The 23,538-nt window shown below is 35.8% G+C and overlaps 1 protein-coding gene across 9 annotated transcripts in view; it reads left to right on the forward strand.

Annotated features, from left to right (window-relative positions):
* Window positions 1-23,538, forward strand: part of LOC115214979 — a 272,042-nt gene that overhangs the window by 210,165 nt on the left and 38,339 nt on the right. The window contains exon 1 of one of the 9 annotated variants that reach the window (XM_036503492.1): window positions 11,876-12,331. The exons of 7 other annotated variants lie outside the window; for them this stretch is intronic. In XM_036503492.1, the coding sequence (XP_036359385.1) occupies window positions 12,287-12,331 (45 nt within the window). In that variant the 5' untranslated portion in view covers window positions 11,876-12,286. Of the gene's footprint in view, window positions 1-11,875; window positions 12,332-23,538 lie in introns of those variants that run through there. One more of the 9 variants, XM_029784089.2, reaches the window with a different exon arrangement.

Raw genomic sequence — 23,538 nt, forward strand, 5'->3', positions numbered from 1 at the left:
ATATTCTCATTTTAAAAATCATCTCTGGCTAATCGTTGAGAGGACGTTAGTGTTGCCTTGGTGGAGCTTTGCACTCTCTGAGTGCTCTTGTTTTATTTAATTTGCTCAAAATTTTTTGAAGAAAAATTCGTAAACAAATAAATAAGACAAATTACCATACTTTTCCAATTTGATGTTTCCTATGAATAATTAACTTTAAAAAATTGCCATCATTGATGTTGTTATGTTATTGTTATTTAATTCAAATTTAGTTTTCAAACACAGACTGTATAATCAAAGACATTTCAACCGTGACAATTCCATCATTTTCTTTATACATCATGTATCTTAGACAACTATTGATGGGATTTTGCATTAGGTATCCATACCTTATGAGAAAGGAAAAGATTATTTTTTAAAGCATTCTTGTGTTTTTCATACAACAGAAATTACGATTCTGGAAAAGGAAAGAAAATTAAAATCTTAAAATTTTGTTGCCTTTCTTGTATGCATAGGACACCTAATTTGAAATTCCTTCCATCTTTCTTTTAAGAAAGTCAGTAGGATGTGTATTGGTTCAAGGGATATTTGGCTGCTATCTCTAACGAGTCAAGCAACCGTGTATACATCGTCCTCAGTGGTTTGTGTTGTTGCTGTTTTAGGACAATAGATATTGGCAAGAATCACTGATGACTGGACAAAATATGCCTTAGGGTTATTTTGTTAGGTCCCTTTCCATCCAGAGTGACTTTACTGTGCTTTCCATCGGTCTGGGTTCAATAAGATAGTTGCTCTCAGACAGGTTTATGGTTGAGCCTGTGGCAGTGGAGACCTCTTGTGTTCTTGGCACCCAGACCATATCTCTGCTCAGTGCTATAGGGGCGGAGATGGCTGTCTGCAAGTGCGAACCCCGTGAGTCTGAGTAGCTGTTCCAGTGCACCTCCCTCACCATTCTCCGGGGCAACGTCATTTCCATTTTGTCTGTTGGGGCCATGAGGCAGTTTGACTTACAGGAAATTCTATGTTTCATTCCTTAAATATTTTAAGATTCATACATTAATTTATTACTAAAATATTAGTCTTCTGATTTTCACTGATCAAACAGACGAAGAACTTAGTGAAAAGGTAGCAATCAGATACTAAGATTAATCAACTTATACTTCATCCCTGAAATAATGTTGCTTTGTAAACTTAACTGTAATTTGTAATCAAAAGTAGGATTTGCTCCAGTTTTCTGCAATCTGAATCCAAATTCCACCATAATCAAATTTGATTTGCCTGTCTTTCTTTTGGGGATCTCAAGTAAAAATACCAGTTCAGGAGCTGGACTGGCAGAATTGTTAGAACATTGGATGAGATATTCTGCAATAATGTGTTCTGAGTTCAAATTTCACCTGTTGTCAATCATCGGCTTCCTCATGGTGGGAAAGCAGGTCTTTTGGGACCCGGGCAACTGTGAAAGTTCTCTGTTAGCTGGAGCAGTGTGGACAAATGCAGACCTTGCATCAGGGAAGACAAACACTAGGACAGAAAGTATCATTTGTACACAAGGATTCTGGATTTTTACGTTCTGAGTTCAGATCCCACTAAGATCAAACTTTGCTTTTCATTTTTTCGGGATCGATAAAATAAAGTACCAGTCAAGTACTGGAATCAATGGTATCAACTAACACCCCTGCCCTAAAAAATTGCTAACTTTGTGCCAAAATTTGAAATCATTGTACGTACACATAAGAAGGACATTAGTGACATTTTGTCCATCTTTACATTCTTAGTTCAAATTTCGCTGGAGTCGACTTTGCCCTTTATCCTTTCGGGGTCGATCGACTTAACTTTCGCCATAAAATTGCTGGCATTGTACCAAAACCTGAAACCATTATTCTTTCACAAGGACAGTGGATAACAGAATTGGTAGAGTTCCAGACAATATGCCAAGATAAATCTTAAGTATTTTTATGTTCTGAGCTCAAATTAGGCAGGTACTGGCTTTGCTTTTCATTCTTCCAGTTTTGGTAATTCAAGTACCAGTCAAGAACTCAGGTTGATATAAATGTTTGAAATGGATAATATAATGAATAATAAAATAACAGTGATGGTAACGATAATAATAGATTCATGTAGAAACATGTGCCTGACCAAAATGAACATGAAGGTATTTCGAAAGTTAACCATCTGAAACACCATATTTAAATAATACAAAGACAAACAATAATTTATAAATAAATGTATCATACAGGTGTGTGTGGAGGATGATAAACCTGACATACACAAACAAACATTTTTGTTAATTTTTTCTTTTTATTTTATTGTGAACATTGCTTAAACAATTACCAAAGAAATGTTTTTTTCAATAAGAAATAGTGGCTATCCTTCAATATAATCTGACTGTGAGCCATTTTGAATGACATACTTGTTTCAGAGTGACCTGTTTTAAAACCTCAGTAACTCTAGTCATTTCTTGTTTAACAGGATAAGATATAAGCTAAGACATATTATAGATAATCAGTGAAATGCTTCTGGGTATATTTTCCATTTGGTTGGTATAGAATTTCAACATACAAGAAGTAAGATGATAGTTGAGATAAAGTGTGTTCCAATCTAGGTGCAGCTTGAATAATATGAATGTTGAACAGTAGGTAGCCATTGTGAAAATGACCTACTGAAGTTTATGTAAGTTAGTCTTGTGTATAACTTCAATTATGATCAATTCATATCTCCCTAGCAGTATCAACAATGTCATCTTGAAGTTTTGGTTTCCTTCCAAATAATCCCAAACTGTATTTTTTAAAATTCGGTCCCTTTTACTACATCGGACTTCACTTCTCTGAACTAGCAAGTTGCAAAATCCGTCTCATTTTTTCATGATCCTCCTTCATACTCTGCACCAAACTCTCACATAATTTTTCTTTGTTAGATCTTATACTCTCTAGGATTCCTTCCCATATAAGTTTTACTGATGACCTTTCGGGGAAAGTATATATAACTGAAAGTATCTGTTGGCAATTTCTGTAAAAACTTTTTATTTCTTTCATTTTTTTCTAGTTGAATTGTTTATGCTTATGTATTTATATGTATGTGTGTGTGTGTTTATGTGTCTATATATGTATATTTTTAAATATAAGTGCATGTATGTGTTTATGTGCATGTATATTGTACGTACATGCACAATGCTTCAACCGCATTGACCTCACCAGTTTTGAGAGAGAAAGCAGGAGATTGCTCTGCAAAAGACAAAGTCTCTGTACCTGCTCCTGAGGGTAACAGATAAAACTGTTTCCTTCCCACTCTTATTAGTTCTGACGATTCAAAGGAGTTCTATGAGTGGCATCTTTTCCGTCAATTAATAAATAGGTTCCAATTGGCTATTTCATAGATGAACAGCATATATATGTGTATTTATGTTGTATTTATCCCCCACCATCACTCAACAGTCGGTCCTGGTTTGCTCACATCTGCATAACATAGCGGTTCAACAAAAGAGGCCGATAGAGTAATTACTGGGGTCAATTTGTTTGACTAAACTACTTAAGGCAGTGCCCCCACTATGGCTGTAGTTCAATAATTGAAATAAGTAAAAGGTAAAAAGATTACCCATTTGACCCAGAACTTTTTGTGAAACAACTGGAACTAATATTAGGAATAAAGCAGTTATGAGTCCAATAGCATACACAAAGCTGCACCTTGGGGTCAGAAAATTCTTTTTGTTCCAAACCAACAACCAAATTCACACAAAGTGCAAATATAATTTACATTGAAGTAGAAGTCAACTGTTTTGTATGGCGTAGTTACTATATAAACTATTTTAAATAACACCAAATAAATAAGGCCACCTTATTGATTACTGAAAACTTTACTTATCATATGATATATATATATCCTTCTCACACCCAAAAGAATTTGACTTAAATTTACAGAGAGCTATTTCTTGGTTTTCTGCTTGTAGCATTGCATCAATTCTATCCCGTTGCCCCTACGAAAATTAGAGCTATTTGTTACCAAACTTTACTAATCCCTTTACGTTATCCAACTTCTCGAACAGTGGTTAGGTATCATCGTTGTGTTTGACACTAAACTATTCGAATGTTTCCCTGTAACTTTCCATGGTGGATTTTTAGAGCAATTCATAGCATACATTGATGGCAAAAGTTTTTATTATAACATACTAGTTTTCTGGTGTTATTTGTAGTACATGTACTACGTCAGTGTCCTGTATGACTTTTTTTCCAGTAAACACGTTAGAAAGTTCAAATAAACAAAAATAACTTAACACACTTTACGTTGCAATTTAACACTGCTTCACCCAACATCTCCAGTTTCTCAAGTCAACGAGTGTCTTTATGTGGTCGAACGACCTGCTAGAAATAGCAACCAAACTTCACTCAGATTAGACTCCCACTGTCTTCAGTAAAGACAGTGGAAAGTGTAGCCCTGATATACTTAAAGACGGGATGGAATGTTTTTCATCCTTACCAATGTAGGTACACAAAGGTCATAGTCACTCCTTTCACATCCTATAGCTAAATAAATAATTAAGGAAAGAAAAAAGACTTCCTCAGACAACCTAGCACTCGTTGTTATGAAACATGTAAAATTAATCTTGGAAATAAAACATCTCGTTGGATTTTTCGCGCCCTCATTTCTGTCGTATACGTTTAAGGTACAGGATAAAATTATTCAACCTATATTGAGGTTTAAATTATCTTTAAAAATTGCACAACTGGCGTCAAGGATATATAATCTATTTATAATCCAATACATTTTATTGATATTGGTAGGGCGATTAGCTGGCAAGATCGTTAGCTTGCCGGGCACAAAATACTTAGTAGCATTTCTTCCCGCTTTACGTTTGTTCTGAGTTCAAATTTCGCCGTTGCCGATTCTGCCCTTCCTCCTTTTCAGACTGATAAAAATAATGGCAAATTTTGATACTTTCACCCGCACGATTTTCACTAAGAAAAAAAAAAAAAAAACTCGGATTTTTTGCGTGGAATCGAGTACCCTGATCTCCTGTGTCGCAAAACCCTTATTTGTGTTCGGAAAAAAGTGGTGGGGGAGGGGGGACGGACCTCCTTTACCATAATAATTACCAGTCGACTAACCACTACCCCCCAAAATTCAGATTGGTCTATAATGATATAATACAAAAAATAATAAATCTTTGTTATATTATTATTTATTTTTCTTAATAAAAATGAGTGAAGGGAAAACTTTGCAGCTTGATATCGTACACTTCACTAATCTATATATATAAAACTCTAGTTGTGTGAGTGTCTGTCCCCTTCGATTTAGATTCCTAACTCCTCCCACATTTTGCGGTGCAGTTTAACCAAATTCGGGTATCTTATAGTCGTGATTCATATCGAGCCCGTCTGACTATTAGTGCGCGTCAACGATGAGTCTACGATTTTAAAAATAATTTAACATCATTTTTTATTCCATTTTAATGCATAAAATGCATTGTATGTCGATGGCGGCGGAGTTGGCGTCCACGCTCACAGCTGCACCTGTTTGCTTCTCCCCCTACCCTCCCTCGTGAAGCTGTGGGGAAGGGAGTGTAAAGAAATCAACGTCGTAATGCGTTGTGAAGGAAACCAGCGTTCTTTTAGAACAACGACTTCATGGCTTGAAGACACCAAAATAAAAATGGCTAAGAAAGCCCGAATTTATAAGGGAAGTAACTCTCTAAAAATGCTTATATAGTTATTTCCCTTACAAACCCGAGCAACGCCGGGCGATACTGCTAGTCTATATATATAAAACTGTAGTTGTGTGAGTGTCTGTCCCCTTCGATTTAGATTCCTAACTCCTCCCACATTTTGCGGTGCAGTTTAACCAAATTCGGGTATCTTATAGTCGTGATTAATATCGAGCCCGTCTGGCTATTAGCGCGCGTCTACGATGAGTCTACGATTTTAAAAATAATTTAACATCATTTTTTTATTCCATTTTAATGCATAATATTTCGTGTGTCGATGGCGGCATGGTTGGCGTCCACGCTCAAACACCTGCACCTGTGTTTGCTTCTCCCCCTTCTTCCCTCCCTCGTGAAGCTGTGGGAAAGGGAGTGTAAGGAAATCAACGTCGTAAAGCGTTGTCAAGGAGACCAGCGTTCTTTTAGAACAACGACTTCATGGCTTGAAGACACCAAAACAGAAATGGCTAAGAAAGCCCGAACAAACGTAAATGGCTAAGAAAGGGAAGTAAGTCTCTAAAAATGCTTATATAGTTATTTCCCTTACAAACCCGAGCAACGCCGGGCGATACTGCTAGTATTTACTAAAATTCTAATGTGTCACTAAAATCCTGAGGTACGAAATTAAGAACTTTCATGTAGGGAGCGATCTGAAAGTCTTGTCACTACCTACAAATATTGTTTTAATTTTCTGTTATCAAGGAGAGAGTTTCACAAGTGCGATACCAGAATACCCAACAGTTGAGGGACGCTGTTTTGACAGCCTTTGTAACAATCACCAAAATACAGTTTCATAAAATATCACACAGGACATGGCGCCGCATCATTTTGTGTCACGAAAATAATGTCTCGATGCGTGACTGTCAGTGTCAATGAAAGTGATTAAACTAAAACCAGTACATGTATTTGATATTATATTGTTCCTCTATTGTTCTTATTACTTTTCTGTAGGGTGTGACAAGTCTTTCAGACCACCCTATACATCTAACTGAATATAAAAAAACTATATGTATGTATCTATCTACCTATATATATATATTTATTTATATATATAGGTGCAGGTATGTTTGAATGGGTAAGAAACCTGCGTGGCACCTTGGGCAAGTTTCTTCTACTATGACCTGAAGCCGACCAAAGCTTTGAGAATGGATCTGGTAGATGGAAACTGAAAGTCCATCGTATATGTGTTTGTATACATATATCTATACACACAGACACACGTGTATGCATATATCCGTGTTTGTTTATTTCTCCGTAACTTAGTGGTTGGGCAAAACAGACCAATAGAATATGTACCAGGCTTTAAAAATTAAAAGTACTGGAGTCATTTGTTCGACTAAGCCCTTCAAGGCGGTACCCGCATTCCAGTGACTAAAACTAGTTAGAGAAATAGTTAATCAACACACACACAAACACTTGATTTTGATGAGGGAAAATGCGCATGTTAAATATGGAGTTAATTTAATGCTAATTATCTCCTTCAAAAAAAATTATCCAACCGTAAGTTGAGGTTCAACTTCTTAGTTGTTGACTTTAATGCTCTATACCGGAGTAGTACTTTCTTTTGTAACACATACTCAACATATATTCACATACTTAGACAACGTTGTAAAATGTCCACCTACTTGGTTTAAATGACAAACTTGACTGTCAAGCTGTGTCTTCGCTCTGACAACTTCTAATATTACAATCGTCTCAGCTGTTATAAACCTGTTGACTCTATATATATCATTTCAACCTCAACTCAATCGGTATACTTGTCATCGGTGTCGTTTTAACAGTACCTTAGAACCCTAGACAAAGCAATGCACTGGGCCTAGAGTTTTTTTTTTTTATTTATTGACAGCAGAGCCTCAACATATATAGATTACCACCGGGCCCTTACTCCCATAGGCACCTTCCCTCCTCAATCTCTATTGTTCTTTCTCTCTTTCTGTGTGTATAGCCTCCCTTAACTCTTTGTCTGCCATCAACCCTAGTATGTGCACTCATCCTGCAGCTCAAGTCAACTCTCTGCATTTCTCTTTTACTTTATCTTTTCTTTTTATTCGATGTAAAGTGTGACTGGAGAAAGGAACCAACATATCAGCTATCATATGTGTGTATGCATGTATATGTCTGTGCGTGTATGTATATATATATATATATATTTGACACACATTATGAAGTAACTAAGCTGACAATAGGATGTCATTTACTTTGTCTCGTTTGATGGAGGATTCGGGATCCAATATAAGCTAATGGCCTAAACATTAAAAAAGCTTTAAAAGATGCTATCTTCCTCCATTTAAGAATTTAGTTGCTTATGCAGTCTTAATTCTCTTGTGTACTATCATTTTTTTAATGTCCTCATATTACAACATAAAATGACATATCTTGTTACCGAAAAGCTTTCATTAATACTGGCTGTGTGTTGGAGTAATTTTATTTCTCTACTGTTTTAATACTGCTTTCTCTGGTGTTTGTCGCATGTCCTCTTCAGTAATCATTATGCAAGTCCCCATTGTGTCTATTCAACATTTTGTTAGAACTTTCTCCATCCGCAGTTCGATGACATGTAATTTGAACCTGCAGTTCAAGATTTCTATGCGTGATACATAATATTTAAACGCTGTAGAGACTGAGTGAATACACGAGCGTGTGGCCTCAGGAGTGTATGCAGGCGGAGAAGGAGGAAGGACTGGAACTAGGTTTATCGTAAATTCTTTTGATTCAGGCGATGGGTGCTGTAAGTACGGAGATGGCAGTGTTCGGGAGAACTCTGTTTCAGATAAATATAATTTGATCCTTTTTTTTTCTTTTATCTTTTTTTTTTTACTTGTTTCAGTCATCCGACTGCGGCTATTCTACATGTTAATAATATTCCTACACTGTAAAGCGGCGAGCTGGCAGAATCGTTAGCACGCCGAGTAAAATGCTTAGTAGCATTTCGTCCGTCTTTACGTTTAACTGCCGCCGGGGTCAATTTAATCAACTTAACCTCTCCCCCGAAATTGCTTACTTTGTGCCAAAATGGAAACCAATAATTTTCCTCCAATGTACTTTCAATAGATTTTTAGCCAACACTAGATGTAATGGACGGATATAAACACTCTTTATTTAACATTATCGTCAACAGAAAAGTAGAAACCAAGCGGAATGGTTTCAATTCCAAATTGCTGACCGACAGATTTTTTAATTGATTTTTTTTTTTTAACTAAACACTTTGAAACTTCGGATACTGGTTGAATGTGTTACATAGAACAGGGTTTACTCTTAACGTTTTTTACAAAATTTTGTATTTTAGAAGTTATTTCGTGTTAAAGTTGTTGTATTTGGGTAATTTTAACCAATCAATGACGTGTATTCAGCTGAAGAAAATTACTGCTGCTGTTTGCGAACAACAACTTCCAGGTCCACTCCCCTAACAAAACTCTTCTTTAACAGCCAAATATGTTTTTTATAGCAACATAGGTTTGCTGTATCAGGGTTGATTTGAGGCTAAATAACAACAAAATTATTACTGAGACAGACCAATTATATATTATTTTGATTTTAATCACCTTACTTTGAAATTGTATGAATAATACCGTACTAAATTCTGGTGCCTCAACTTAAGTACCATAGTCATCTGAATCTTTATATATATATATATATATAAGCAATAATAAATCTCTGAACGAGGTATAAACAGTAACTGCGCGACAATGTGAAGCATATTTGCCATCTAAATGTGGCTAATCACAAAGCGAGTTTCTTAACTGCACAGCTATTTCTGCGCCTATCTACTGAGTTTTAAACCCAAACTATATGTAAATGGATGTAAACACCTCCTCTTTGTTGTAATATCCTCATTGACTGAAAAATGAGGAATCAATTAGCCGGACTAGTTTCGATATTGTGCCGTGATTTCAAATACTCTGTATACTGTACTATATATATATAGTATTGTACAGGGAATGCATTCAAATTAAACCCTGTTAACGTATCAGAAAATTATAGTTGTTAACATTGGTACTTGGTTTTCATTTTGTGGAAGCGTATGGTTGATTTAATCACCATTCATCATTTAAGTGCTTATTTATGGACCCTGCCTGTCTCAAGCATTTTCATAAATTTATCTTAAACGTCATTGTTTGTTTTCAAACTTTTAGTTATCCCCTTGTTTCATGCGTTCTGAGTAATTATAAAGCTTTTCTCAATCGTTCCCAACTTACTGTAGTGGTTTTAAAAAATTGGATATTTGCGTCATTTGATGCGTGCACGCCGGAAAATGTCCTGTGTTTCAATGGCAAAAGATTAATGTAGTGTTTATGATGTGAGATACGATTGTTATTAACTCCAGAACAAAGTTGTTCCAATCGTGACTATCCTACGTTTTCCAGTATGTCCTGCCATTTTTTTAACGATATATGAGGAGGAATGCCCATAGATTATAGACCCGCTCGTTCAGTGTTGGCTTAGGGTTTAACAACAACAACGAACTAACGACGGAGCTTATACAATTAGGCACCGACAACCTTTTTTAGTTGCCGCTGTTTATTTTCTACTCAGCGCTCATTGAGAGCAAATTTCTGATCAAAGGCCTTCGAAACGAATTACCATCCCCTACTTTTTGTATATCAATGGCTACATTATTCAGTGTGTCTGTCCTTCCTTAAAAAAAATAGCGATATGATTTGAGATTTGATTGTTATTTCTAGCAAGTCCAGCGCGGCTGTATTAACTCTTCCTCGCGGTGGTAGCGAAATCACCTCTGTTATGTGTGCAAATAATCATAATAACAGGCAATTAAGTTGATAATTAGTAAGAAAACAAGATCTATAAGAAAATTACCACCACCATTACAACTACATCACTGAAGCATCTTTCAATAAATGTGCCTGATACTTCTTTATTTTTATTATAAGTATGAAAATCAATGGAAAGTGACTTAAGTCAGTTGAATACTAGCTCATGTGCTAACTTCTGTATCTCCCCCCTCTATATTATTATTATTGTTTCTCCCTCTACCTTCTCACAATCACTACTGTCTACAACAATCCTACTGTTGTTGACTCATTATAATTCTTTTTCCACTCCTCTTAATTGTTTTTCTTTTTCTTCTTCCTCCACTTCCACTGTCCTTTTTTTTTTCTTTTCTTTTTTGTCTCTCTTTCCATCTGTTTTACTCTATTTCTATTCTTTCTCTCCAATGCACGTTATAACCCATTCCTATTTTTCTGACTCCCATTTCTAACGCCTCAATCTTTTATACTTATGGTTTTTTGTTCTTTTTTATCTTCCTGAACCAAAGAGGAGTCAACAAGAGCTACTGCATGGTCTGCTAGAAATAACAGCCAAATTTTCCCCTAGCTCGCATCCTACTGTCTTATCAGGACACGTTAAACCTTATAAATTCCTACATATCACGAAAAAGGACATGATGATCACGGCTGGAATGCCCATATATTATTATAGACCCGCTCGTTCAATTTTGGCTAACGAGGAAGCTTATACAATCAGACATGGACAACCTTTTTTGAGAAAAACTTAAAGAATAGCAAAGTAATTTTAATGAAATCTTTTTTTCTTCCTTGATAAATTAAATGCATCGTTTAGAAAGTCCAGTGGGCCGCAGTTTACCCATGGTCGCTTGGTTTGCGAGAAATAGTCAAATTTCTCTTATTTCATAATCCCAATGCCTTAAAGATAGACATTAAAGTGTCGTCAGGATGGTCGTAGTAGGAATACCTTGTATCATATATCTGCTCGCTTAGGATTAAATAATACAACCATCCTCAACTGTCACCAGACATCCACTACAGATTCCTACTGTGTCCCACATCAGCTGTAGTCGTCCCCTTTAAGCCTCGCTCTTTATATCTGCTATAGCCTGCTATATTGCTTTTTCCTTTCTTTCTTTGTGTATATCTCTTTTCCTCTTTCTCTCTCTCCGCTGTGTTTTGTCTTCTTTTGCTCTGCTGTTTTATCTGTTACTCTTTTTCCTGCTTCTCTGCTTGCTATTCGCCTTTTCTCTCGTTTCTTCTATTTGTCTTTCTCCCTCCTCTTCTCTACTCACACTTTATCTATCTATCTATCTATTTGACTATCTGTCTCTCTCTCTATCTACCTATCTATGTATCTATCTATCTGACTATCTGTCTCTCTCTCTATCTACCTATCTATCTCTCTATCTCGAATATGAAATGAGATAGAGAGATAGATATACATACATACATATTCACACACACAAAGTTAGTAACTTTGACAAGTAATGTGTGGCGGTAATAGCTATTGCTACTAGATGATGATGTTCTAAGTATGTCTGTCTGCAAATATGTATTGTCTATATTCTAATATATTTACTCACTGACACACAATTACGCACACACTCCTTCATACACGCAGTTTGTATTTCATTAAACACAAAAACAAAAAGACCAGAAGAAATGGATTGGTTGAATTGTATCTTACACACATATACCAGACACTAAGCAGTCTGTAGTAGTGGGTTCACATAAGGCGGCGGGGGAAGAGTGCTGCATTTTAAGATTCACCACTTACAACCGGCAGAAGCGGCGGATGTTTAGTTTGCTTCAGTCATTCGCAACGTTTTGCCTCTAATGTTGCAGTTCTTACCGCTCCTTGGCACCCATGATTTCTTACCTCGTTTGGCCAACAACAAAAAGCTGTGCGAAGGTAATGTATAATAATAACATATATGTATATATATATACACACATATATATATATATACACCATACTTACTAGCCTTCGACTTTTTTTTTTATCCAAAGGGGATTATTTACACTCTTTTTTTTTTATAGTTTTATTTACTTCGAGATCCACCATTCCGAAAAAGAATTATTTATATATGTGTATGTTTGTGTTTATGGAGTTTCTGTTTATTGTTTACGTAGGTTTATTCTCTTCACTTGTAATATATGCGTGTATGCTGTATCGAGTAAAATATTGATCTCCTAACAAAAGATGAATTTTAAAAGGGCTATATATATATATATACATACATACATACACAGAAATATGGCGTTAGAAGCATAAAAGGTAAAAGCAACCGGATAAAACAGACTTGGTTTGACAAAGTATTCAATATAATTGTTATTCTGCTGCATGGGAACTCGGAATTCTATTTAAATTCCAATCTTTTTATTTATAATTTGCTCTCATGTTCTCTCGTCTGTCGCCCTTATGACAAAGAAATTACCGTTATAAAAACACTACTATTAGTAGTAAAACATGAATTTTACTGCACACGTATTCCTTAGCTGAGATTCTTTAAAGTTTAAAAATTGAAAGCCAGTTTGTTTTGGTATTAGTACCACACACGCACGTATATATATATAAAAGATAACTATGTGTAAACATTAAGATAAATAGATAAAGGCAAACGTTATGACACTTGTCATGCCTAATGGCATGTTAAGACGAGAAAATAACTCTGGATAATGTTTTCCTCATTGTTACCAATAAAAATAACCAACGGGCTACACCCAGTCATATAAATATGTGTGTTTGTTTACATATCGGTACCAATTAAAATACATGTGTGTATTAAATATCTGTGCATGTACGTGCTATAACTACTGATGAAGAGCTGTTAAAAAGGGAGTCGTTACTTCGACCCAGTTCCTACTCCCAGTTGGCTTTATTAAATTTGAACGAAGGGATGGAGATACCTAGTAAATTCAGTGAGGCTTTACCAAATATTTTCATATGCGTAGCTGTATTTTCCTTTCATTTCTATTATTGTTTAGACTAATGAGGCAGGGCAGCACCCATGGCTTTTTTTCAGGATTTCTGAGGCTGTTAGAGAAAGAAGGGAAGAAATCACAGCTTTTTTTTTTGTTACCATAAAACCGGAGACCAAGCCCGAATGCTTGCGAGGCACTCAATGACCAGATGGTCATATTAAACTGAAGTAAGGTATAGTTCACCCAGCAAGATTCCGCACAGTTTCCGGTTACCTTGTTTTGGTCACAAGGATTGGGTTCAACTGGCTCGCGTAGACATGCTTTCACACGTGTTTGTATACTGCATTATATATGTGTGTGCGCTGGCGTGGCTGTGTGGTTGAAAGTTTGGTTCAAAACTACGTGGTTCTGGGTTCAGTACTACTATATGGCACCTTCTATTATCGCCTCGAGCCAACCAAATGTAAAACAATAATGATCAAATGATTTTGAACTAACATATGTGTGTCTGTTTGCCCCCTACCATTGCTTGATAACCGGTGTTGGTGTATTTACGTTCTTGTAAATTAGTCGCTCAGTAAGAGAAGACTAAAACCCTGCATAGCCTCAACTAGATGACGGAAACAAGTTGATTGTAACTGGAATGAAGGGATTCATCACAGTTCATTTTTTTGTTCTGAGTAACTCCTGTGTTAAAATCCGTGTAACATAACTTAGTTTTTACCATGGCACAAAATACTAGACTTGTAATCAGTGTCGTTTTAAGGGCACACTGAGCAGGGGCCCCATTTTGATCTATTTATGCTGTAGTTTGCTTGACCCAGTACCTTGATTTGCCCAGGCGCCTATATTATGCTACGGTATCTCTGTAGTTTTTAGTGAACATAACTTTGCATATTGAGTATGGGTCTTTGACTTTGATCCTTATGTTCAATTGCTGATCGATTTTCCCCTCCCTATTCGGATATGCCTGTAATAAAAATTATTGTATACCCAAGAGAAGATAAACAAAATATCATTGAAGGCTTTGTTATAATTTTGACATAAAAAAGACTTTCTGTTTTTTATTGTTTTCCTTCTTAGCTGAAATTCCTTGCTATCCTAAACCTTTTTGATTGTCTTTGAAGAAGTTTTGCTAAATTAACTTGAGAATTTCCCGACAGTTTTAGAATGGTTTATTTTGATTACATTTCGATAAATTGCTGAGATAAAAGGAAATTGGTGTTTTGAAGTTGCTTTGTGATATCTTATAACCAAAAGATTCTCGCCATTCACTAATTCTAAAGACTGTAATATGAGAGAATTTCGTCTAGTTTATGAAGAAGACATTATGAAGCAAATATGTAGAGAGAAATAAAGCGATTATATAAGAGAAAAAGAGTAAACATAGGAGAAAAAGAAAATGGGTGTATTTAGGAATAACTATGATGATCATGTGTTTATGTTGTGAAGGTTGATGTATTATTTTTGTAGAATAAACGTAGAAGTGTGAAAAACAGTGAGCTCAAGAGAAACAGGAATTTTAATAATACAAAAGAGAAATACAGAAGGCTTCACTCAATAATTTAATATTGGACAGTGAAAATATTTGACTTAGTATTACGGTATTGTGTGTCTTCCGAACTCCAGATATTTTGATGTGAAAGGGAGTGTCTGTGTTAGTAATTTTATTATAAACTGACTGTGTATTTGAACTTAAGATCTGCCATGTGATAATTCATCATCTTCATCATAGATGTATCTTTTTTTTTTAATGTTTTGTCAGAATGAACAGCATGACTTTCCCTAAATTCAAGATTGGTACTCATGCACAAACACACTTTTTCTGCAATACTTCTGCTATCAGCAATGAGGCATATCTTTTCTGATTTATCTGAAGAATTGATTGCATGCTGGACTGGCTGAATAAACAAACATCTACATGTACGCACACACAATTTATTGAATAACCTTTGCTTGAAACACAGGGAGTCACACACACGCGCACATGATGGCTTTCTGTTTGGTTTCCATTGACCAAATTCCAAGTCTTGGACCACATGTATATGAAGTAAACTTCTTAATAACACAGCTAATCTGCAGCTGTGTGTAGATATATGTGTGTCTGTAGGTGAGGTCAGAACAGTACTGGAGGTGTAATTTTCGTCACGGACAAGTGAATTTTGGAAGAGAGGCCTTGCAAGTCTATCAGATAGATGGAAGTGCATTGTAGAAAATGGAGAGTCTATTTTTGATTAAAAAGAACTTAATTTTGAAAAATAAAAGAAGTAAAAAAAAATATTATTCATGGGATGACCCAATACATAAACATACAGGTGTAGTTGTTTGGTAAGAAGCTTGCTTCCCAACCACATGGTTCCAAGTTTTGTCCCATTGCATGGCACCTTGGACAAGTGTCTTCAAACAATAAGCTTGGGCCAACCAAATCCTTATGAGTGGATTTGGTAGATGGAAACTGAAAAAAGCCCATTCTATATATGTATACATTTATGTGTGTGTCTGTGTTTGTGCTCCTACCATCACCTGACAACCGTTGTTGGTGTGTTTATATCCCTGTAGCTTAGCAATTCAGCAAAAGAGCCCAATAGAATAAGTACTAGGCTTACAAAGAATAAATCCTGGCATCAATTTCTTTGAATAAAAAGCCCTTTAAGTAGTGCTCCAGCATGGCCACTATCAAATAATTGAAACAAGTAACAAAATATACACACTGACTGATGAATTTGCAGAATAATATTAATGCCAGACAAATTCTTTGCTGCATCTGTTCTTGATCTTTACATTCTGAGATAAAATCCCCCAAAATGTTTATTGAAATTTTTCATTATTATGGCTTACCTGATGATAAACCATGTCTAGCATGACCTGCTTTTTGAAAAAAAGTTGCCCATGCATGTCTTGGATATTCTGGGAGTGTCTGCTTGTAACCACATGGTCACCTACAAAAAACATTAATTGAAAGGCATCCTGCAGGCCAATGTGAAGTCATACTTGATTACAGATGACAGCTGTATTGTTATATCTAAATATAGTTTATTTTTGAAGTTGACTACTCTGCCATTACTTCAAATTTCCTTTTCCTATGCTAGCATGGGTTACACAAATACATAATGCTGAATCATTGCTTCACAGCCAGATACCCTTCCTATTACTATTCCTAACCTATTTTTCAAGCAAGAGAGTTTTTCATTCCATATGTCTTTTAAAATACAGAACTAGCATATGGTTTATTTACAAGGAAACGGCAAACATTAATTGTAGCTCGTGCAATTTCAGAATATAAACAAATTTACACACACACATATTGAGACCCCTTTCCGTCATAACTGACTGTGGGATTGCACCTAGAAAGTTACCTTCCCAGGTACAAGTCTGGGCAAGGTTGTTTATGGAAGAACTGCAGTCGCCCATGCATACCGGCCTCCCCTCTCTACACCACCAGTGTTATCCAAGGCAAAGGCCGATACAGCTTGGCACCTGTGACATTGCAACTCATTTCTACAGCTGAGTGAACTGGAGCAACATGAAATAAAGTGTCTTGCTCAAGAACACAACATGCAGCCCGGTCTGGGATTCGAACTCACAACCTCACGATTGTAAGCTCGACGCTCTAACCATTGAGCCATGCGCCTTCACACACACACGCACACACACATGTATACATGTACGTATATATAAATGATAGTCTTTGTACAGTTTCTCTCTACCAAATTCATTCACAAGGCATTGGTCAATCTATGGTAATAGCAGAAAACACTTGTCCAGGACTGAACTCAGAATTATATGGTTAGAAAGTGTGCTTCTTAATCACACAACCATGCCTGTTCAATCATAGTAGCTTGTTTCTAGCAAGGAGACTGGTAGCATGTATATTATTAGTCACCATGAAATAGCCTTCTGTACTTCATTGGAATTTAACTTATACCAGTTAAGTAAACTGAATCTCATGAATGCGTGAGGTTCAAATTTTTAAAGAATCTGTTTGTAAAGTGAGTAATTAATTGCTCTGAATATTTAAGACTTTAACTTTTAAAGAATTAAACATACTACTTGAGTAATTCTGATAAATCCCTAAGGAATAGCTATTGGTAATTTAATTTTTATAATCTTGCTTATAAATATTTTAAATGTATAATATCATTTGGGTATCAAACTTGGGATCTGACTGACAGATTAAAAATATTTTTTAAACTAAACACTTTGAAACTTTGGATACTGGTAGAATGTGTCACATAGAACAGGTTTTGGAAGTTATTTTGTGTTAAAGTTGTATTTGGGTAATTTTAACCAATCAATGATGTGTATTCAGCTGAAGAAAGTTACTGCTGCTGTTTGTAAACAACAATTTCCAGGTCCACTCCCCTAACAAAACCCTTCTTTAACCCTTTAGCATTCACATTATTTTGTCAAATGTAATACTTATTTAGTCACATTGTTTTGAATTAGTTATGCATCATTTTGTAGCTTTGAGATTTTGTGGAGGTAACTGCTAATTTTTAGAATGATATTGTCGGTTTAGTATGAGAGGCCACATCTGCCCAGCCTGAACATACAACAAGTAAGTAAACATACTACATTTCAGCCGGATATGACCAGTTTAAATGCTAAAGGGTTAATAACCAGAGATGTTTTTATAGCAACATAGGTTTGCTGTATCAGGGTTGATTTGAGGCTAAATAACAACAAAATTATTACTGAGACAGACCAATGATGGAGACTGTATGTGGTTGCATGACCTGCTAGAAAAAGTAACCAAACTTTTTTTATATACAGAATAGAAAAACCTCTATCCTGTGATCTACTCATCAAGTCCATTGTGTATATATAAACTTGCATATTTTTTTCTTGAAGACAAATTTCATTCTTCTTTTTGTCAGGAAGATTTGGTTGCTCTTTCTAGCAACTCGAGTGACCAAGTAAAGGCTCTCTTGTTGCCTCATCTCGTTCCCTTCATCACTTATTATTTAGTCCCGAGTTGAATCTGATTGAACAGATTTTCTGAAAGACGTCCCAACTGTGACATTCTGTCTTTCTACCCAGACATAAAGGACTCTACGTGTATATCACAGAATAGAGGTTTTTCTATTCTGTATATAAAAAAAGTTTGGCTACTTTTTCTAGCAGGTCATGTAACCATACACAGGCTCCGTCATTGGTCTGTCTCAGTAATAATTTTATTGTTATTTAGCCTCAAATCAACGCTGATACAGCAAACCTATGTTGCTATATAAAGAAGAGTTTTGTTAGGGAAGTGGACCTGGAAGTTGTTGTTCGCAAATAACAGCAGTAATTTTCTTCAACTGAATACACGTCATTGATTGGTTAAAATTACCCAAATATGACAACTTTAACCCAAAATAACTTCTAAAATACAAAATTTTGTCAAAAACATCACGAGTAAATCCTGTTCTATGTGACACATTCTACCAGTATCTGAAGTTTCAAAGTGTTTAGTTTTAAAAATTTAATTAAAAAATCTGTCAGTCAGAAAAGATCCCAAACTTGATAAATTTCATTGGCATTGAACCCATAACTAAATATAGCAACAATTCTGGCAAATATTTTCTATTTGTATGATTAGATGGTAAACGTATATAAACCTGAAACATTTAGAATATCCTAGAGAAAGGCACCCAGCTTGCTTGTTATGTTGTGCTACACTTGAAATAGCCTTAATCTCTTGGTGTAATTGTGTTTGTTCAGTAGGATACCTTGTTGAGATTAAAAAGCTTCCTTAAGTTTCATCAGAACTAGACAAATAATTGACTTGATCCTTACCTAAATTTATCACTATGTCATTCTGTTGGAAATGGCAGGCTTCACTTTATATGAGGTAAAAATAGTTTCTTTGATCTTTCATCTTCATTTATGATCCTTAATCTAAGCTTAAACTCTTGTTTGATTTAATTAATGTCATATCAAAAGAATGAGGTTTCAATCTCTGGTGGTACTGTATATTTTACTCTTTATTCCTTCCATTACCCATATCTACAACCGTCACTCACTCACTCACAAGCAAGTATGGCAGTTAACATGTACCATGCTTTCACTAACTGCTTTTGATGACTGTGTCGTCATGAGCAGACACATTTTTGGTCTACCTACCCATGTTCCAGTAGAATATTGGGAATGTGACACGTGGAAGAAGAAGGTTCCACTGGTTCTCATTTTCAGCGGAGTTGACTGGAGCAGCATAAAATGAAGTGTTCTCTGTGAAGGTATGTGGCCTAGTGATTAAGGTCTTGAACTCATAATTATAGGGTCATAGGTTCAATTCTTGGACTGGGTAGTGCATTGTATCCTTGAACAAGACACTTCATTTCACACTGCTTCAGTCTACTCAGTTGAAAATGAATACCAGCTGAGTGCTGAGTAATCCATTTTGTCTCCCTCAGACTGTCACATCCTCAATATTCCACTGGATCAATGAGTGGGTGGGCTGAGAGTGCTTGTAACTATATAGGCACCTTAATTAACAAAAGCATGGTACATGCTACCAAGTCTTAGTCACTCACAAGTGGATGGCTTTTGATTAACCTGAACTTTGTATCTAACTCCAGAAAGGTTAGTCCAATGCTATTTGCAAGTACTTTTCACTGCTAACTTTTATCACTTCGCTCCCAGTATGCCTCATCTATTTCCATCACATGGTTGCTTCTTCTTCATTAGCAAACGTCTTTGTTGCCTGTCACTTTCTCAACTGAGTTACATTCATTTTGTCTTATGTTACTATTACACACATAAACACAGAATGTAGTTCTCGGGGAGAATCATTACTATGCTGGATAGGAAACTTAGCGACATTTTGTCCATCTCTACATTCTCAGTTCAAATTCTGACAAGGTTGACTTTGTCTTTCATCCTTTCCAGGTTAATAAATAACTACCAGTTGAGCACTGGGACCAATTTAATTGACTTGGTCCCTCCCTAAAACTACTGGCCTTGTGCCAAAACTTGAAATCAATACTATACAACCCCAGCAATTTGCATTTAAGTTTTTCTTCCTATTCATTGCATACTTTCTAACCCCCTCTCCATATTCTACTTATATATATATATCATATCGTTTTTAACTTCTTTTGTTTGTACTTATACCCCTCCCTCAAAAAAAACACCCCCTACTGTTAACCTTTTCTGTGTATTGTTTAAACAACTGTCATCCTTTTTTTTCATTCCCACTATGCAGTACATTGATCAAGTACCTTCTACTATAAACTCTGGCTTGACCAATACAGTGGGAATGAAATTTGGTGAATAGAAATTGTTTACAAAGCCCATGTGTGTGTGTGTGTGTGTGTGTGTGTTTCTTGGCATCAAGGATGCTATTTTTTCTAGCATTAATCATGAAAATTTAATGTGTATCATAAAAGATGAAAGTTATATTTTTCATAAGCCAACTTTAATGTTATAGGAAGGTTATCTATGCTACTTAAGCATGTTATTGTACTGTAAAAGTAAATCCTGGTTATTAGTGATCAACAGGATCTTTATGTTGGTTAAAGTATGTGAAACTGCTTATCTTTTTTTCAAAAATGTTTCAAATCACAGTTGGAGTAGTCTTTAAGGTTAGGTTTGGTAACCAGAAAATATAGTATTTGATACAGTATTGCTGGTTAAAACAAGACTGGTGTTTAACCAACGTAAACAAAAAAAGGTACTGCAGTTGCGCTAAAAGGTTCTAAGGATAGTACTTCAACATGGCTGCAGTTTAGTGACTGAAACTAATTAAAGAACAAACAAATCTATCTGTACCATTGTCTCCTAAAAGACTGCTAACAACAGCATAGATTCTCTGTCAGAACATACATGTATCTTTTTTTACTTAGCACTTCTCTTTGATTTGTCATTCAAGAAAAACTTGAACATACATTCAACCTGTTAGATTTTTTTTTACTAGAATAATCTTTATGAGCCTATTAGTGTTGATTACATTGAAGATGGGTAAATTCAATGTAATTACATATGTCATAATTCTTCATTAGCAGCCCTGAACAGTCTGGACTTGATATTGTCATTCTTTTGGTGTGTTTTGATCAGGCAAGAATACAACTAGAACACTACTTGAACAATGAGATTTAGCCCATATAAACATGCTAGATATTACACTTCTACCTAGTACTACAATTGAGAAGTTTATAGTGTCTAAATAGATGCTCTCATTAGTATGGACTGCAAAACTTATCTCATTACCACCCACACTGCACTTCCACCCAGCTAACCTCTGCATGACACTGTGTTCAATAGATTTCCTGATTAAATCCAAAAGGTCATATCTGAGTGTTAAGTATACAGTTGACTATCAGATTTCCGTGGATCTATTCAAGTCAAATTAACTGGGAGTACTTAACAGTAACAACAACAATAATCATTTAATTTGATGTATGTTGCATGTAATTTTATATTGAATCAATGAGATCAATGTTTTGTTTTTTCTTCATCATCATTGTTGTTGTTTGTCTTCTGCTTTTTCTGTGCTGACATGAATTGAATAAAGACTTACTGAAGCAATGTTGTGGCCAGATACCCTTCCTGATGCAGCCATTTTTATTTTCAAATTTATGTACTTATTTTACTGGTTTTCACACATCAAAATGAGATCTAGGACAGTCAAAAGTCACTACTGCTTAAAGCGATGTGAATGCAGACACACACACACATTTATACATTCATGCATATACATGTCATCATTATCACCATATGATAATGATGACATTATGTGCATGTGCACACACACACACATACACGTATCGCATTTTTATATTTCTACAGAAATTCAAGATGAACATAAATATCACTAATCTAGGTAGACTATCAAATGTCAAGAATACTGATATGCAAATCAATGATGGAGAATGGTTTGGTCACTTGACAGAAGAATGTGTTGTTTGTTATAGTTCCTAGCATCAAATAATCAAGTTAATATAAGGAAAAAGGTATGAATACCAAACTGCTATTGATTAGAACCTGCTAATATTTCAGAGAGATGAACTGGCAGAATGATTAGGCACAGCAGTAGCTGTGTGGTAAGTAGTTTGCTTACCAACCACATGGGCAAATGTCTTCTGCTATTGCCTCAGGCCAACTGAAGCCTTGTGATTGAATTTGGTTAGCAGGAGTTACTGTTGTGTGTGTACATGTGTAAGTGCTTGTCACTCGTAACAAAAAGGGCAAATCATCATCATTATCATCGTTTAACGTCTGCTTTCCATGCTAGTAGGGGTTGGACAATTTGACTGAGGGTTGGCAAACCAGATGGCTGAACCAGGTTCCAATATTGATCTGGCAGAGTTTCTACAGCTGGATGCCCTTCCTAACGCCAACCACTCCAAGAGTGTAGTGGGTGCTTTTACGTGCCACTGGCACAGGGACCAGTAAGGCGGTACTGGCAACGACCTCACTCGAATGTTTTTTTACGTGCCACCAGCACAAGTGCCAGTAAGGCAGTGCTGATAACGATCACGCTCGAATGGTGCCTTTTACATGCCACCGGCACAGAAGCCAGTTGGTAATGATCACGCTCAGATGGTGCTCTTAGCACCCCACTAGCATGGGGCACAAGTACTATATATATATATAAATAAATATATATACATACACACATACACTACCTTTTATGTATTGAGTTCTGTATTTTATAAGTTCCTGTTGAATCAGCAGAAATTTTCATATATCATCATCAGCACCTTTCATGGTGGTGTGGATTGAGCATAACAGCTCATCAGAGAGTATTTTACTCGTGGTTCATTTTGATTTGGTTACTAAACAAGTGTCATGTCCTCAACAAGATTGAGTTTTCACAGCTTCACACCTTGCACAATGTACTGGATACATTTCTCATGACACCAACACTAGAGAAGTGATCATGTCCTCGAGTATGGTTAAAAGGACTTAATATCCCCCAACATTCTGCTTGTTCATCAGCTTTTTTACTGAGTGAGAAGCATGAGTGATAGATACAGACTTTAAGAAGCATCTATGCTTATCTATCTATCTATATATATATATATAAGACCAAAGTGTATGCACGCTGCTATATATATATATATATATATATATATTATATATATATATATATATATATGTGTGTGTGTGTGGAGGCGCAATGACCCAGTGGTTAGGGCAGCAGACTCGCAGGTTATAGGATCGCAGTTTCAATTCCCAGACCAGGCATTGTGAGTGTTTATTGAGCGAAAA

Source organism: Octopus sinensis, linkage group LG1, assembly GCF_006345805.1.
Source record: "Octopus sinensis linkage group LG1, ASM634580v1, whole genome shotgun sequence".
NCBI classification, from domain to species: Eukaryota; Metazoa; Mollusca; class Cephalopoda; order Octopoda; family Octopodidae; genus Octopus; species Octopus sinensis.